This window comes from Opisthorchis viverrini (assembly GCF_000715545.1).
Source record: "Opisthorchis viverrini unplaced genomic scaffold opera_v5_84, whole genome shotgun sequence".
In the NCBI taxonomy this organism is placed as follows: Eukaryota; Metazoa; Platyhelminthes; class Trematoda; order Opisthorchiida; family Opisthorchiidae; genus Opisthorchis; species Opisthorchis viverrini.
Window position 1 is genome coordinate 941,509 of NW_008751741.1, and position 17,742 is coordinate 959,250.

At 45.8% G+C, this 17,742-nt stretch overlaps 1 protein-coding gene across 1 annotated transcript in view; it reads left to right on the top strand.

Moving 5' to 3' along the window:
• The window catches only part of T265_13620 (hypothetical protein), a gene marked incomplete at both ends in the record, with an annotated part of 61,444 nt that overhangs the window by 21,362 nt on the left and 22,340 nt on the right, over positions 1–17,742 (top strand). The window contains 5 exons of the mRNA XM_009169738.1: positions 2,372–2,837; positions 5,714–5,798; positions 5,839–5,931; positions 5,980–6,158; positions 10,109–10,194. Of these exons, the coding sequence (XP_009168002.1) occupies positions 2,372–2,837; positions 5,714–5,798; positions 5,839–5,931; positions 5,980–6,158; positions 10,109–10,194 (909 nt within the window). The remainder of the gene's footprint in view (positions 1–2,371; positions 2,838–5,713; positions 5,799–5,838; positions 5,932–5,979; positions 6,159–10,108; positions 10,195–17,742) is intronic.

Consider the following 17,742-nt stretch of genomic DNA (forward strand, 5'->3'; position numbering starts at 1 on the left):
TGACATCAGCTTCTCTGTCAAGGGTCGAGTTTATAATGCCTCGGTGCGCTCCATATTACTATATGGATCAGAAACCTGGCCGCTGCGCGCCTAGGACGTCAAAAGACTTTCAGTGTTTGACCATCGATGTCTTCGGAGCATTGCCCGAATCTGGTGGGAACACCGGATCAGCAATTCTGAAGTACGTCGAATGGTATTCGGGAGAAATAACTCACCCTCGATAGATGAACTGATCACACTGCATAGGTTGCGCTGGCTTGGCCACGTGTTGCGTATGCCAGTCGACCGACTTCCTCGAAGGGCTCTTTTCGCACAACCACGTGAAGGGTGGAAGAGAGTCAGAGGCGATCAAACAATGACTTGGCAGCGAAGTATGAAAGCCATTACCAGCAAACTTAGCTGCGCTGATCACTGCCGTCTTCCTGGATGGGGACCCCGAGACGGGCCACATTAATGGCTAGAGACATTATCAGACATGGCCCAGTCGCGCCCTCAGTGGCGCTCGTGCATCCAAGCTATTGCCTTCAATGTATAGCTCCTTTTCCAACCCCCTTCCTTAGCTTGACAGCACACTGACAGTGCTGGATTTGTGCACCAATTTATCATTTCCCGCCCGCAATGCGCAGCTACCTACACACCTCCCAAAATGTATAGCTCCTTTTCCAACCCCCCCTTAGCTTGACAGCACACTGACAGTGCTGGATTTGTGCACCAATTTATCATTTCCCGCCCGCAATGCGCAGCTACCTACCCAAACACCTCCCAATGATCGGTGAACGAAACCGCGGCAGCTGCAACCACTGTACGACGAGTACGCGGTTATCACCACCGACAATGATGATGATGAAGATGCGTAACCACCCTTGGGTCTTGTATGAGTGTTTCGGAGACAGAGTATAAGCCTCTATGCAGAAAGATCTCATGGGCTTAGCAAGGCGTAACTTTGTGTATTGTTAATAGGCAGCAAGCTGCATAAGGCCCATCTACCAGATAGTTGACGATCCAGTCACCAAGAAACGTTTATTTATGTGGAGAGTAGGTGTTGAAGAAGGAAATCATCATCATCATCATCATCATCATCATCATCATCATCATCATCATCATCATCATCATTGTCAGTGGTAATAACCGCGTTCTCGTCGTAATGTGTTTGTAGCTGCCGCAGTTTCGTTCACCGATGTTTTATTTTGGAGGGGGGGATAGGTACAGTGGGCTGTCAAGTGCTGGGGGGTTGGAAAAGGAGCTATACATTGAAGGCAATAGCTTGGATGCACGAGCGCCACTGAGGGCGCGACTGGGCCATGTCTGATAATGTCTCTAGCCATTAATGTGGCCCGTCTCGGGGTCCCCATCCAGGAAGACGGCAGTGATCAGCGCAGCTAAGTTTGCTGGTAATGGCTTTCATACTTCGCTGCCAAGTCATTGTTTGATCGCCTCTGACTCTCTTCCACCCTTCACGTGGTTGTGCGAAAAGAGCCCTTCGAGGAAGTCGGTCGACTGGCATACGCAACACGTGGCCAAGCCAGCGCAACCTATGCAGTGTGATCAGTTCATCTATCGAGGGTGAGTTATTTCTCCCGAATACCATTCGACGTACTTCAGAATTGCTGATCCGGTGTTCCCACCAGATTCGGGCAATGCTCCGAAGACATCGATGGTCAAACACTGAAAGTCTTTTGACGTCCTCGGCGCGCAGCGGCCACGTTTCTGAAGCGCACCGCAGCATTGTAAACTCGGCCCTTGACAGAGAAGCTGATGTCACCCCTGCGCTACATGTGACGTAGGTTTGCAAAAGCTGCTCTGGCCTTCCCAATATGGATGGAAATATCATCTTTCGCCAGACCACCGGGACTGACACAGCTGCCCAGGTAAACAAAGTTATCTACTACCTCAATCGGTTCATCCACAAGCACGAGGCTAGGGTTCGAGCCCACCCAGTCTTGCAGTAGCACTTTACACTTTGCAGGTGTGAAGCGCATGCCGAACCTGGAGGCAGAATTATTTAGATTATTTAATATTGTGTGCATTACAACAGGATCAGATCCCAGGAGAGCTATGTCGTCTGCGTACTCGATATCTGTGAGCGGAGGCCCAGGGAGCACTTCGACCCCACAGGCATTAGAGGCTGGTAGTGCGCTTCCATGATCGTATCGATGGCGAAGTTGAAGAGGAAAGAGGACAGCCCTGTCGGACACCACTGGATGTGGTGAACTCAGGAGTGAACTTCCCGTATACCACTGTGTTGTCGAATGTGCTCTCTAGTCTTATCCTTCGAAGGTTGACTCAACACAGAGACAGGCAGATCCCTGGAAGCCAAGCTGGATTTCGTCTTGTAGGAGGACGTGTTGATCGCATTTTCACCCTTTCACAGATTCTGGAACAGCGACACTGTTTCCATGCCCAATTACGGTTTCCTTCCCTGAGTTGAAATGTGCCTTTGGCTCTGTGGACCCTCAAGCACTATGGCAATATTTGTGGAGCAATGGTGCCCTCTTCAATGCGCTGTACGCCAACTCAGGCGGATGTATGAAGGTCTACGGAAAGCTCTCGCCTGAGTTCATAACATCAGGCGGTGCCATACAAGACCATCCTCTTTCACCTTGCCTCTTCAACTTCGCCATTGATACTGTTATGGAACACTCGCTACCAGCCTCTAATGCCCGTGGAGTCAAAGTTCTCCCGGGGCGTCCGCTCAGAGATATCGAGTGGACAGAAGACATAGCTCTTCTTGGATCAGACGCCGTGGTAATGCAAATAACATTAAAAAATGTAACTAATTCTGCCTTGCGGTTCGGCACGCGCTTTGCACCTGTGAAGTGTAAAGTGCTACTGCAAAAGTGAGTAAGCTGGAACCTCAGCCTCATACTTGTGGATGACCCACTCGAAAAAGTAGACACGTTTGCCACCTGGGCAGTTGTATTACTTCCGGTGGTCTCGCGAAAGCTGATAATTTAATTAGCGTTGGGAAGGTAGAGCAGCTTTTATGAACCTTTATCACCTGTGATATAGGCGTGGCGTCATCTTATCCGTCAAGGGTCTAATTTACAATGCTGTGGTGTGTTGCATGTCATTATATGGGTCAAAAATCTGACCACTGCGTACTGAGCACTTTGAAAGACTTCCAGTGTTTGAGTTGACGTCTTCCAGTCATTGCCCGATTCTAGTGAGAGCACTGGATCATTACCGCTGGAGTACGTCAAATGGTTTTCGGAATGGCTTTTGCCCACGAATGATGAACTGATCACGCCCAATAGGTTTTTCTGGCTTGGTAGCGTGCTCCATATGCCAGTCAACCGAATTCCTCGAAGGGCTCTTTTTGCACAACCACGCGAAGGGTGGAGACGGGCTAGGAGAGTTCAAGTAGTGACTTACAGCTAATTATAAAACTCATTACCAGCATTCCAGCTGCGCTGGTCATTGCCATCTCCTTGGATGGGGATCACAAGACGGAACACATCATTGGTTAGAGGAGGCTAATCATGGCCCCTCATGCATGCAAGCTATTGCCTTCAATAAATAGCTCCCATTTCAGTATCTCCAATTAAAAGTCCACTGACAACAAGATATTTTCGCATCAATTATGGCAGCTATCACCTTCAATGTGTAGCTATCTACCCAACTCCCCAAACAAGCGGTGAGCGAAACTGTCACAGCAAGTGTGAGGTTTTACAGTTGATGATGACGGCCATGCTGTCAGTTTCTATCCAGATTGCCTGACCCGGTGCTGGAGGTGTAGGCACTTAGAGTCTTTGTGGTAGGCTAGCCCTAAGTCTTTCTTCACTTTTTTCTCCCGAATCTAAAGTTTTACGAGATAAATTGACATGGTTGTATGGCAGTGAAGCGCCAGTGTTGTCTGATTTTATCAGTGGTGGTGTTAATGATACTGGAATCGTCACCCATTGGTCAGTCAAGTCCTGAGGCCGCCATCGAGGGAGGCGTTAGTTTTTAACATAAACGACCTTACTTTTTAGGGCTTTCATGTCGTTGCCAGACCGTAAACTGCTCAGCCCTCGGTCGTTTCGACACAGTACAGCACAGGACTGGACAAAGAGGGTCCTGCGAGATAGGCGGTCCTCTGATAACTGAACACACGTATCCTAACGAGCATAACCTGTGGAGTGTGATTCGCTCGTCCATCGCAAGAGGTTTTCTCCCTACACCCACCCGACGTGTCTCAGCATTGCTAACCCGATTTTCCTGTTGATTCTGATGGGTTCAAAGTTCTGCATGGCGTCGCAAGACGGGTAAATTCAATGATGCCAGAGACCTTATTACGACGGGAGTCGAACTGACTCCACTGTTATTGGATTCACTTAGAGCACTCGTTTTGAAGATGGATGCTGTCAAAGGTTGACCCAGGTTTTCAGGGTCCGTTTCTTTCAACAAGATGGGCACAAATGGGTTAGATAGGTACTGACTGAGGATTTAACTGCCGTGCTTGAACTGAGCTGATGGAATCGCGTCGGGACCAGGGAGACGCTAGCTTTTGAGTATGTGCTTGAGTACTCCTGAGGCTGGAGATTTCCCTTCTCCACAGTCCATGCTTCTGTTAGTTGCTGACAGCCCGGATGGAAAGTAGTGGACGATCAACTTCAACAACATAAGCCTTTGCTGGATATAAGGACCATTTGCGTTCGTGACGGTTTGATTGACAAAAGGTCTCCGAGGTACTGTTGGGCGAGTCTGATGGGGCAAACCTGAGTGATGGCGAAAGTCGTGTTCATCAGATTTGTCCTCTACCCTTTTCCTATCTAGACCGGTAATCAACTAAGTTATCGATGGAGCCCTTGCTTTCTCTACTTTTTTATTCGTGAAAACTCTTTGGGAAACCCTTAAATCCTTGTGTATATAGATGGTATCGCGCCACCTGGTTCAAATTCCATACGGATAAAAATACACTGCTCCAAAAAGTCACTATGTGGATTGTAACTTGAAAGTAAAAATCCCTATTACAACGCTGGGTGAGTGCACAACTAAAGCTGGACGTGGCTTTGAAACCACGAGAATTAGTGGCCGATCTCCTCCTGATAGGTGTATTACATTGAAGGCCGCATTACTGACAAAGTGAATGTTAGGATCGCTAAAGCTCGTTCTTCCCTTTCAACTTGGGACACTCTAGATGATGTGACATTCGCTTATTGTCACTGCTGTTGTAGTCAAAGGAAGATAGCTTATGTTTGACCAACGATATATTTCCGCTTCCACCTGCTCCGTATGCTCTACCCACAGTACATCCACTGTTCTTGGTTTTCAAGCTCAGCTGAACTAAATTGGTGTTCCTTTGAGGTTCTACGCGTCGTCAATTATCACGGGCCATCGCCTTGAACACTGAACTTAATTCCCTATCAGCTCTTACTAAACTGCAGTGAATACTAATAACCGTTCGACCATGACACTAGCTAGCCTAGCTACCATGCCACGCGAATGAAACACGAGGACTAGGACACTGCTAAGTTTATCAAGCCTAGTCAGGAGCAACCGAGAGTGAGCTCGAACCACGGATCTTCTGGCCATAATCACTGAGCTATTTCTAGTTGCAATTAAGATAGCTTGTGTTCACGTTATTCTTTCTTAATGACAGTATTGTTATCCCGACTGGTTTGTTTCACCCCGATGCAGACGATTAACATAATTTTTGGCCAACATTCAGTGATACAATCATTTTGAGCACCACTGGTTTGTTTCTCTTCCTCGCACCCTTTTTCCACATCAGAGAACATGGTCAACCACAACCTTTTGAGCCTGTCCCTTGGAATGAATTTTTCAATATCAGAGACGATATTGAACTCGAAGTCGGAGTACGCATCCTGTTTGGTCTCACATCATTCTATCGTCTAGACGTTCCGGATTTATCGAAGGGGTGTTGAAGGACCACTGCTGTTTTTTATCCATGGCGGTGGGTTTTCCGCACTGACCTGGGCAGTGTTAAGTGTAAGTTGAGCCGCATGTCATTGCTTTGACTAATTACCTGAATTTCAGGCGACTATTACCGAGCAAGTAAAATGCCAGTGTCTGGCGGTCGACATGCGGGGTCACGGGGATACGGTTTGTCAGAACGATGATGATCTATCGATGGACACATTGGCCAAAGATGTGATCAAAATCATATTTGCCATGTATCCGACCGAAGCTCCTCCGATTATCCTTGTCGGTCACAGGTGCGTTTTTATTTATTGGACTTCTTGGTCTATCGCCTCTAGTACGCTGTAGTCTTTGATCAAGGTTATTGTAATTCATAAACGCAGGTAAGTGTCCCCTAGCGCGCCTCTACTGTCTGAAACTTGAAAATTTGGCCATGGGCGTCACTTGACCTTGTGTGGATGTGGTGCAATTCTTTCTACGAGGTCCATGTTTTTATAATTTGTGATATTTTATGATTACTTTGTTTGCACAAGAGTAGGCGAATGTCAGAGTAACCATGTTGTCTTTTCATCATTTCGCAGGCAGATGCTGCTTCTGGGTCATTTCATGCCTCTCAAGCTCGGAAGCTGTCTCTAATGAATTTTGCGTCCCCAGTAACCAAATTCCATAAGTTTTAGTTGTTGCCAATGCATCTAATAATAGTAGCGATATTAATAACCTATCGCCCTCATGCTCCCCACAGATTGCAGCTACTGCCTGATCGCTTCTTCTGAGGCACGTTCTGTTCGATACCTTGATTTTTCTGAAATTTTTTCCGTCCCACTACTTTTTTCCGTATTTACTGATCGGTAACCTTTTCAGACTGTCCAAACATGCTGACCTCCGGCACGGTCTCCATCCTCATGCTCAAAGGCAGATCTAAAATGTCTACAACAGACAACTGCAGACCAGTTTTCACATCGATGCTGGTTCACACAAATTGACTGAAGCTGTACTGACGCTTTCGAGGGTTACTACTCTAAACCGTCTTTTGGAATCTATGGTTACCGGTTTATAGGTTTTTTTTGGCCGATTGGGTCCTGATCCTAGCAGCCAACTCCACAGACAAACAGAGGCCCAAGCATTCAACAACCAACTCCATCGAGATAAATGAGGTCTTCATTTCAGCACTTTGACGGCGGTGTCAACCTCAACAGAGGTCTGAGTCAAGGACCCTGTTCACCATGGGTTTTACTAGGCGTTTATCCGAGTCGCTGTGGTTTATGGCTTTGGCTGTCACAGCTTCTGTCGTATTGTTGCTTTGGAGACTGAATTGACTCATTTTGTTCTTGAACATCTCGGAAACCCTCATCTTGCGGAGGTGTTCATCTCACAGGTCAGGTCCTGGCCTGTCCGAACAGAACAGTACAACTAGCAGCCTGATAGACCTGGACTTTCGATGCTGAGTTTAATGCCAAATCATAACACAGTCGGTTCCCCTGGGTTGAGTGACCAATGCGTGTCAAACATAGCATTCGGAAGCTCGCATAATTCACACATTTTATGCAAGGGTCATGTTTTTGTCTTTGTTAATCTAAGTAAACCGTACTCAATATCGGGTGGCTCACCCGAGTGATAACTCGCCACACACAAATTTGAGGATTGTTTGGCATAGCCTACGTCGGACGGATCGCTCTTGCGTGCATACTTTGGCTGAACGCAGCGTATCAGTTGATATTCCCAAAATCTGCATACAGCCTGGATACCGTATAAGCTGTGCACACCAACCAATTTGCGGACATTCATTTCAAGCTGTGGCACAAAATCGTGAGCTCCTCATCTTTGTCGTACGCACTTACATTCATATGATGGCGCACGTAGGCGTGCATTCCAATCTCGAGGTTTGTGTGGATGTGACGGACGGGGGACAGTTGGAACGGCTGTGTGGGTGTGAGCTTGCCAATTTGGTAGCCAGTGCAGATCGTCGTATATGCATCAAGGGAGCCCGTTGGAATTGAGTTGTCGAACTCGAATGGTCACCTCTCAAAGCGGATTTGCACATTCCGCTAAACAAGCACCTACAGGGTACAGGCGGGCGATAGCTTTTGTTTCGCCCGGAATTCAGCAATAGGCCAAGGGTAGGTACTTCTGTTAGCCTCAAGTGCACTGACTAAATCGCGTCTATCTGTCTTTCATCAACCTTGAGCCTTTTTGTACGGTTTTCGCACCGAGATGATTGCATAGCACTTACCAACACCAGCACTGTCATCAACAGACCTTGATTAGCCGTACACCGAATATGAGGGATTGCTCATTCTGCGTAGTGGGTAAACCAGTGCGCGAATGAGTGATCGAGGAGCAGCCGTACCGTGGCCTTTGATCGCGCCTTAGAAATACTTAAAGTGATAAGAAAGCACTCATTTCGAAGTAGCAACTTTAAAGGAACCCTGGTCTAGGATATCTTCAGAATGTGCTCTGGTGTATAGATTATTTACCCACACTTCATTAGATCCTGCTTGATGCACGGAAGTCATCCATGAACAAAATCAACGTATGACCTTGTCCACATCAAGTGGGAGCCACCAAAGCTGTATGACCCAACTTTTCGACTCATCTGCTTACCAATTTGGTTTTGATGAGATTCTCACCTGGGACCCAGCTGAATCTCTCGTTTATAATGGTCCCCAAAGAGGGTAAAACAGGTCAAAGAGTTTTCAGCAACCTTGAAGCGGCTCCAGATATGTGTAAGTTGGACTGCTTTCGGCTGACAGGATTGGCGACATTGAATGCAATGATGACATTGTTAGCTCTAGCTTCCAAAAGAACAGTGTGTTTTGCGCTTTCGAACTTCGAAATCTGACGTTTCACTATGGAACAAGAATATTCTGACTCCACGCAATGCCTCTATGGTCTCATTTGTCGACAACCCTACCATATTTGGAATCGTTATATGTTGCTTTTCTCATACTGAAACAGGTCACTTGCAGGATAATCAAAGCCACCCTTGTCGCATCACCCCCTAACCATATCTCGAAGGGATTTTAGGCCGCCAATCAAAGATGAGTATTGGTATGTGTGTGGGGGGGGGAGGTCAGTCAGTCAATATGCTTCGAAAGAATTGCAGGATAGTTCGCGGTTTTTTTACTGCACTATTGCCTTCGCCAGCTGGCTTCTGGTAAGCCAACGGATCAGGTGAACACTGCAGACGTGCACGAGGGTAATTGATCAGATCCGCGATCCTTGAAAGACTAGTTTCCACGACCAACCGCATTTGAATCGTTCAATCACCGGGCAATGAAGCCCGAATCATTTGTATAAGGAGACGGGTCATACGTAGCGGCTACTTTTTCCTCGGGACGCCCGGACCTTTCTCGTAGGAGGAGACACCTTGAGAAATCTTATTTCCTGCAATACGCACAGTTTTGGGACCGGGGAGTTTCACTCTCTTGTAGACTCTACTACGAGTGCTATCTTCTGATGGGGGGACGCTATATTTACGTTACCAGTGGTGATGTATTATGGCATGTTAGTGCTTTGTTGTGCAGACGAGTTGGCTTGTGTGATTGATTTCGTTGCTTTCTTGCTTTGCGGTCTCCCTTAGTGAGCCTTCCCCTGGCAGAATAGCATGTTGTAACGGATAGATCGTTTTAGTCCCACACGTATACTCCGAAGGATCCGGAGGTTTCGTGGGAATGTGTGAGTGACTATTTGTCTTTTTCTTTTGTATCCCGCTTTCTTGGATCTGTCAGGCGAGATGGCTTAAGTGGTTAGAGCGCGAATTTACTGACCGGAAGGTCCGTGGTTCGAATCCGACCTCCGCCACTCGACTTCCCCTGTCTAGGCTTGGGCAACCTGGCAGTATCCCAGCCCTCGTGCTTCCTTCGGGTGGCATGGCAGTTAGGCACCGGAAGGGTGCTACAGCTGAACGCTCTCTTTTGGCCCCACATCCAGCCCACTATAATGATCTTTGTGTTATTCCTCCCATGGGGACACTGACCTCTCAGATGGATTATGTGGAGTCCTAACTGTCTTATTCCTTTTTCTTGATTGTGTCTAGCGTCTGTTCGGTCTATTTCGAACTTAAAGCAACGAGTTACGCTTCGCTCTACGCACAGGTTTGTCTCGTGATCATTCGTTGATTTCAAAAAAAATCCTGATCATAATCTCGATATTCCTGCTGATGTTCTCTGAATTACCAAACATGTCCTCTATGCCCGATATTGCTGCCTCCATCACTTTGCTATTTTTCTGCCCCCCCTTATTTCAGTATGGGTGGAGCTGTTGCAGTACACGTGGCCCACAAACGTACCATTCCATCCCTTGCTGGTCTGGTTGTGATCGACGTAGTTGAAGGTAAGTAGAACTTTTGTGCACTCTTCACTGATCAGCACATGCATATTTGTTACCACAATTACACCTCCCCGCGCCGTCTTTTTCAGCTCAGTGACGTTTCATCCACCGAAAGTGCGCATCTTCTTCGTCGCCCACTTTTCTTAACTAGCACTTGTGAATAATGATGCCAGGGAATTCCTCCTGGTTTGGTCAGATGAGTCGACGGGAAATTCACTTGTAGTAGTAGTGTTGGATACAACTGTTCTGTCTTGTGTCACCAAGTGTCAGCGAATATTTTTTTCGTGCCAAATTCAGATACAGTAGTAAATCAGGGAGATCACAAAAGTTCTGTATACTGTTGGTATAATTTTCCCTTCTGGATGAGGGCTGTATGACCTTTCGTGTGCTTAATTGGATATAGTTCGAGGTATTGACACGAGCTAATATCATGCTATCATTTTTTACCCAAATTGTTTTGGTGTGTGAACTTCGAGTGTTTATGGTTGATAGTAATACGGTCCTCTTTCATTTTTTGTTCCCATCCCGTGTATTGAAATATGTTGACGCGACTTACGGAGTCGTACTCTAGTACTATTATCAATAATGATTCTTCTATCGTGCGAGATTTCATAAATATCTACTTATCGGCTTCAAGTTAGCGCTCTGGGCTGTTGCAACTTTTGCTTGTTGTGGTGGGATATGGTGTAGCATAATATAGTTCATCTATTAAGTAGCTATAGTTGGACTGTCCTTGGTCCACTCCATGATGTCGTCTTTGCCGTTATCATGTGCAGCTGTCTAGGCTTGGGGGCAACCTGGCACTATCCCAGCCCTTGTGCCTCTTTCCGTTGGCATGGTAGCTAGGCACCGGAAGGCTACTACAGCTGAACGATCTAAAAGGGCGGTTACCATTGCAGGTTGATGGTGCTAAATCCTGTCGAAGTCACTGGTGGCCAACTAAATATAGGGCTAAGTTAATAATTGAATCAAACCTCCTTGTGAGTTCTAGAGATGTACATTGCTAATAGTTCACAACAAGAATGAAGCGCCTGTCCGTTTTCCAGCATAGACGGACTTCACTTTCAGGATCAAATTCCAAAACGCCAAACGCTTCGTTGTATAGGAGGGGCGTATTTAGGGGCGAATGGTCCTTTGTATCCTTATTGAGGAACTCCATTCGCTGCCTTCTGCTGGTGTTCCACTAAAGTGAAAGGACAATGGCTGATATCAGGCGCTCTATGTTGGCAATCTAGCAAGAAATTAAATCAGTTCCGTTAGGTTGGGGTGAGTAAGATTACATTAATAATCTAGCGGCCGTGATGGGTGTTGCTGTTTATCCGTTTTCTGAAAGTTCCCAAGTCGCACTTGTTTGTGCACAAGCGGGAGCCCATGCTTAGTGATAATGAGGACATCAATTGCATCAAACTCCGGCAAATCATTGTGAATGTGAACGTGTTCAATCTACGGCTTACCTGGTATTCCAAAAGGTTGTGGTATCCAGCTTGCCTGTCGAGTTGTTAATATCAGGGACAACTCTTCATTGTTTGCTGGAACGTTAGAGCCCTACTTTGTTTCCAGCTAGTGGGACACCATGCGGACTGTGTATGGCTACCCTCTTCAAAGAAGACAGAGCTCTTGTAACTTGCGTGGCTGAACTTCTTTGTGTAGTTGAGGGCGGATAAAAAAAAACCCCTGGTTGTTCGTCCGAACGCCAGGAGAGTAAGATTCGTGAAAACCGAGCTGAGCTCCTGGGAACATGAACCACATCTTCACCCTCGTCGTCACAACTTTCAACGAACAACAATGATATTCCCTCCTGGCGTAAATACTATCTTCGACTCAGCTAATTATCGGGCACTGTGTTAGTGTTTGTCGGTGAACGGCGTCTCAACTAAAATCTTCTCTCCACTAAGTCTCGTAGTCGAGTAAAGGTCCGGGGTAGGCTTTGAAACGTCAAAGCTCAAATCCCTGTATAACTACAGACACTACCCTCGAAAGCTATTTCTTGTAACTACTTGAAGCCGCCCGTATGTGAGAAGAACACGTTTCGAATGAACGAAATCGACCAAAGTTTAGTGACACCTTAGTCCCATTGAAAATCAGTGATTGATGGTCAAAAAGCGAATTTCGTTGAAAAACAACACCAAGTATGGCCACATGATACTGTCATCTGACTGTTTGAACTCATAAGCTCTAGGGCTTTCATGAAAGATTCATATATCAATAGCTTCTACGGTTGTCAACATCCTTGTTCTTATTGACTTTGTTAGCCTAGGTGGTACGTCGTAGGTTGGTGTAAAAGCTGTCACACGTGGTGTCCACGTGGCGCCCTTTTGCCCAGTATATAGGCTAAAACTAAACCATTCGCGATGTGTTTCTGTTCTTTCTGGGGATTATTTGGGTGGTGTTCAGACATACCTTCAGACAGCCGACGCGTTGTTCGACCAATAGTTATGTGCCTGTCGAAGTTGTCCGACGAGCAAGTTCGTTTTTTCAGATCTTGTCTAACCAGTAGTCAGGATGTGGAGTGTGTGTGTGTGTGTGTGTGTGTGTGGATGGACTGCGAATACAGTTATCTTTCAGTGCGTCCAGGTACACTCTACTCATGTCTTTTTGACATCAGGTAGGACGCCAATAAGTGGACGTAATTGGAGCCCATTGGCTTCACCTGACTTCAGCAAGGCCAATTTCGTCAGACCCGTTGCAGTTGCTAAGATGCGTAAAACTGTCATCACATGCTACGCCATGTTCAGGTGGCCCCTTTGTTATATGAAGATCTTATCGAACGTTGAAGTTTTATCCAGAACACTTCTTTGGGGTTCTTTCTCACTTTGGACTACTCTGACGTAAGTATACCCGAGGGACGCTCAGAAATTAGGTACAGTATTCCTCCATCAAAATAAAGGCCTTTCATAAAAGGGGTCACCTCCGTGGAAAGTCCCAAACAGTATCCCGTGTCATCCACGACTTGTGACAATCTCCAGACGAGGGGGCATTTGCGTAGAATACGTCTCCCCTTATTGTACTCTCTCTTGGCGTACCGTACCCGAAAAAACTACACCCTATAAGCGGTTTTCTCTGTTCGGTTCCTTTAAGCCTGTCACTGCAGGAGGGGACTACCATGTACGATGGATCGATATTAGTTGGCAGATATGGGTGTTTGATTCGCAATAAATAGGATTTGAAGATGTATACTCGAATGTGTTTGACAAATCGATCAACGAGAGGAAATGTTTGCATATTTGAGATCAAGCTCGTTAATTCCCTGCTTGCTCTTTGTTCCACTTTTCCTAAGGACTGTGACAATTGTTGTTTCTAGGGGTCTCCAGGCAGTTGCGGTATGCTTCAAGTAGCAGAACGATGGCGAAGTCTTACTTCGTCTAGCCAATGTTGCTTGAGACCGTGGGTCCATCTGAACAGTTTCGGGAAAGTGGCTTTACAGAACTTCCATTCTCTGAGCCGTACGTGAGCATAGCTTCCTTGCTAGCTGTTTCAACCATGGGGTGTTTGCCAATTTTCTCATTTCCAGATTCAATAGTCCTTCCCATGTAAAGACTACTGTTGGAAGACGCAAAAATAAAAGGTCATCTTCGTTGATGATGTTGGTGATAACTACTTAGTTGGACTCACGTGCCTTATGTTGAGGAGTTTTACGGTTGGGTTGGGAGCATTGTACGCACGGTTATAGTCATGTGGATAAGTCGTGATGATGTTCAAGGTCACTTTGTACACAAATGTGCTTTTGAATTGCTACTAAACAATACAATCAAATATTGCGGTCTGTTGCGGTCTCTGTTGCGAACACACGGTACTTTGCTAAACTATGCCATGATGTCTACGAAAGTAGCCAACTTTAGAAATGCGTCAATCACAATCATTGACTCTAATTCCGGTTTTTAATGCCTTTCGAGTGATATCTCTGGAGTGATGTTCTGTGCAATAGAATGGCTGTCTTCCATTATGATGGCGATTTTTGTAAACGATACACGTGGTCATGATAAGGAGTGTATTAAGGTTTCTCACATTTTCACTGTCCCAGCTTTAATTTTTTTATTGTCATTTGCCCAAAGATTGTTTTTAACTATTATTAATTAGTGGCAGTAATTAGAAGTAATATGTCCAATCAGCCGAGAAAATTTAGTTTCCGTAAGTAAAAGCACCCTTGCTTAAAACTATTCAGTCCGTTCACCGCTCTTTGAGGCGACTGCTGTGCTTTCTTCCGAAACCCATATGAGTTCACTTCAAATTCAACTCTGGCAGTAGTATTCCTCGAACGATCACTGTGTTGGGTTATTTGGTCGCAAGGCTCTAAACAGTTGACATGCCTCCTTGCTATTCTCACGTGCTTCTTCAATATCTCTGAAATACGTATATTAACATCCCAACTTTTCGCATTGCGGTAGTTTGATCTGTCGAGTACGACGCAACCAATATGACTCGATCGCGGTCATCATCTGTGACGGATTCGTGTTGTCACCCCATAGTCCCCATCATAGAGCTATGACGTTACGTAGGGTGGATTCCGAAGCCCGCGATGTTCCAGCGTAAATTCGATATTCCCGTGAGCAATACGCCACAGTTAGGGCTCCAGACAAATAGCGCATTAGTCTCACTAGCCATGCGGGGGAATGTCAGCGTCCTTTACGCCTTTTGTTGATGATACATGTGTGCGTTTCAAGGAGAGAGATGACAGCTTGTTCGAAAGTATGTGCTACTGTTCGAACCCCGGAAGTAGAAACTCAATTTTCTGATATTATCCACACTTCTGCCGAAGCCAAATGACGAGGAACAAAGTGTAATCTGTATGGGCTATTGAGCCCCTTCGAGGTTTTCACTGAAAAGACAATGGTTAATCAACAATAACGCAATAGCCGCGAGTTGCAAACGAAAGCTTGTCACCTGCGATCGACTGTGTCCAACTGGCTTACGACATTGGTGACGTTGTCCCAGGCTCTGTCAAGACATACCATCCCTTGGTGACTCTTGCAACGGTGTTTCGTCTACTTTGATCGTGTGACTGAATGTTGCCCTCGAAGGACTGGCGCATCGTTCTTTAAGAATCAGTCCCTCTTTAATGTGGCCCAACGCGTTCTCTTTTCGGAGTGAACGAGATCGACCTATGTCAGCTCAACATGTACTCTCTCTCTCTCGTGTAACTGCAACGAATGATGTCACCTTTGTCGGGTGTCCCGATATATCCATATATTAGTGTATATCATGCCCAATTCAGAATGGCGTAAACAGCGAGGTGGCCTACCCTTGACTTGGCAGAGGAGTATGAAGGAGATCACGAAACACTTGGGTGCTGTCGGTGTTACTCGACTTCCAGGATGAGGACCGCGTGATCCTCACTGTGCCTGGTTGGAGACACTACGAGATATGGCTGCCAATTGATGTCAGTGGCGTTCTTGTTGTCAGTTTCTATCCAGATCCCGTGAATGAGTGTCTGGAGGTATAGGCACCTCGGAATGATTGTGGTAAGCTAGAACTAACTCCCTTCCCCGTCCACCTTTGCTCTTTTCTTTACAATAAGGCTTTCAAATAAATCATGGTTGTACGGCAGTGAAGCATCGGTGTTGAGCACTGATGTCATGCTGTCGATGATGATGATTTCGATCAACCTCTGACTGCTACTCAACATTTTGACGCTTATGCATCCCTTTCAAATAAACATGTGTGTGTGATGTCTATTCACGCTGGTGTTTCGCTGTCCACCACTCTCTCTATCTAAAATCATGTGGGTCGGGAGACATTCCCCGTTGCTTTGTTTTTGAAGTCACATTTGCTGTATCAAAATCGCGAGCACAAACGAAATTACCACGATAAAGTCACTATTTAGCAGTTTTACCGAATGGCTGCTACTTTTAGACACATTTGCATCCACTTTAGCCGAAGGTTTACGTTTCTTCTCATTATGGCACTACTTATAGGACTGAGGGGAACTTTTTACAATCCATTACCGACTTCGCCAGTTTGAGGTCGTCATCAGTCTCCTTCGCATTTGAAAGTGAAGTTTCACACTTATGGAGTTAGTTGCGATAGCGGTAATGCGTAGGTTCTATGAGATAGTTCTATGACTGAATTTCATTTGAATATCTCATCAACAACATGCTTATTCTCAACTTATTGTCCTGTCTCAAAAATCTATGCATTTCGTTTTTTTCCAGTTTATCGTTAATCAGACATTCTTTCACATCTGGTTGGCTTCTACCGAACTTGACAGGTCTGCTGATCGCATAATGTGCGACCAACCCGATGAATCAATTCACGAACCGCACGGGCAGTATTCAAATTTGTTCTCCGATTAACTGTTGCGAATAAAGGCCGTCCGACCAGGGATGAATGTAATTAGCATGCATTTTGTTTGTTATGCCCCTAGGGTCGTAGCGCACCGAGTTTACCAGTTGAGTGGATGCGCATTCGAAAATCGAATGTAAGCAGACTAGGCTTCAATCCAATGAGAGATCAACTGGCAGTTTTGTGTGCTTGGTTGCTCTGTTCATCGGTGTACTTTTGCGGTCAGAATAGTCTAAATAGGTGTGTTGAAGTTGAAGTTGTTGAACGGTTTTCATTGCTCGCTTAGATGTTCACACATCCTCTCATTCGCAAAGACCTCAAGGTAACTGGAAAATTTAGCAACGCATGCCTGCTAAGCAACGCTGGAAGCGTTGCGGACATTTTCAAACTCAGGAAAGCCCAATGAATGACAGCAGGAAGACGATGGAGTTGAAGATAGGGCGATTCTGCCGGAACTATAATATTGTAAGGGTGATCCATGCCACACGTAGGTTCCCACTCAATACGTTTCACTAAATTCTGGAATAACCGGCGGATAACTCCGCACGAATTTCCCATACGGATATGAATGGAATAGTTCCGTCTCATAAGTGACCATTAAAAAACGTGGAACTGTTTTAGGGGGTGTCCCTTCAGTTGAGTAAGATCAAGTAGATGTTTTCTTTCGTTGCACTTTCGTTTTTGTTTTTCGTTTTGTTTTCTGGATAAAATAGCGTTTTCTCCCTTCTTGTAATACTCTCAGTTTGAAGATCATTTCTACAACAACTCCCCAATACGACCATGCGCAACACGGCTTAGCAGTTTGACTTCTGGACTATGAATATCTACCCAGTGACACTAAATTTAGTTAAATCGGTTTAAATACAACTTCATCCGTTTTTGGACTAAACGAGTATCAAAGGACACCAGACACATTTCTTGCACCACTTCGCACTTTTTAGGTGCTAAGTGGTGGTCAATAAAATGCGCTCTTCCAACCTCAATTCACGAGTTCAGTAGGTCACGTTTTTGGTCGTGGGGATTCCAGAAATTGCAGTGCAAACAACACGAGTCGCTGATTATCACCCATCGTGCTAACTAGGTCAGACACCCGTTATTAGCAGTCGTCCGCATACCAAGTTACATTGGCAACACCCTGTGCCCCGCACAACCCTCGGACTTTTCATATAGGTCAGGTTACCCATCGAACCTGGGAGCCTATTTTTTTATGGCACTTCAGCGGATTATCATCTGTCCATATGCCCGTGTCATGTCGCCTTGTTTTGTCAGGTT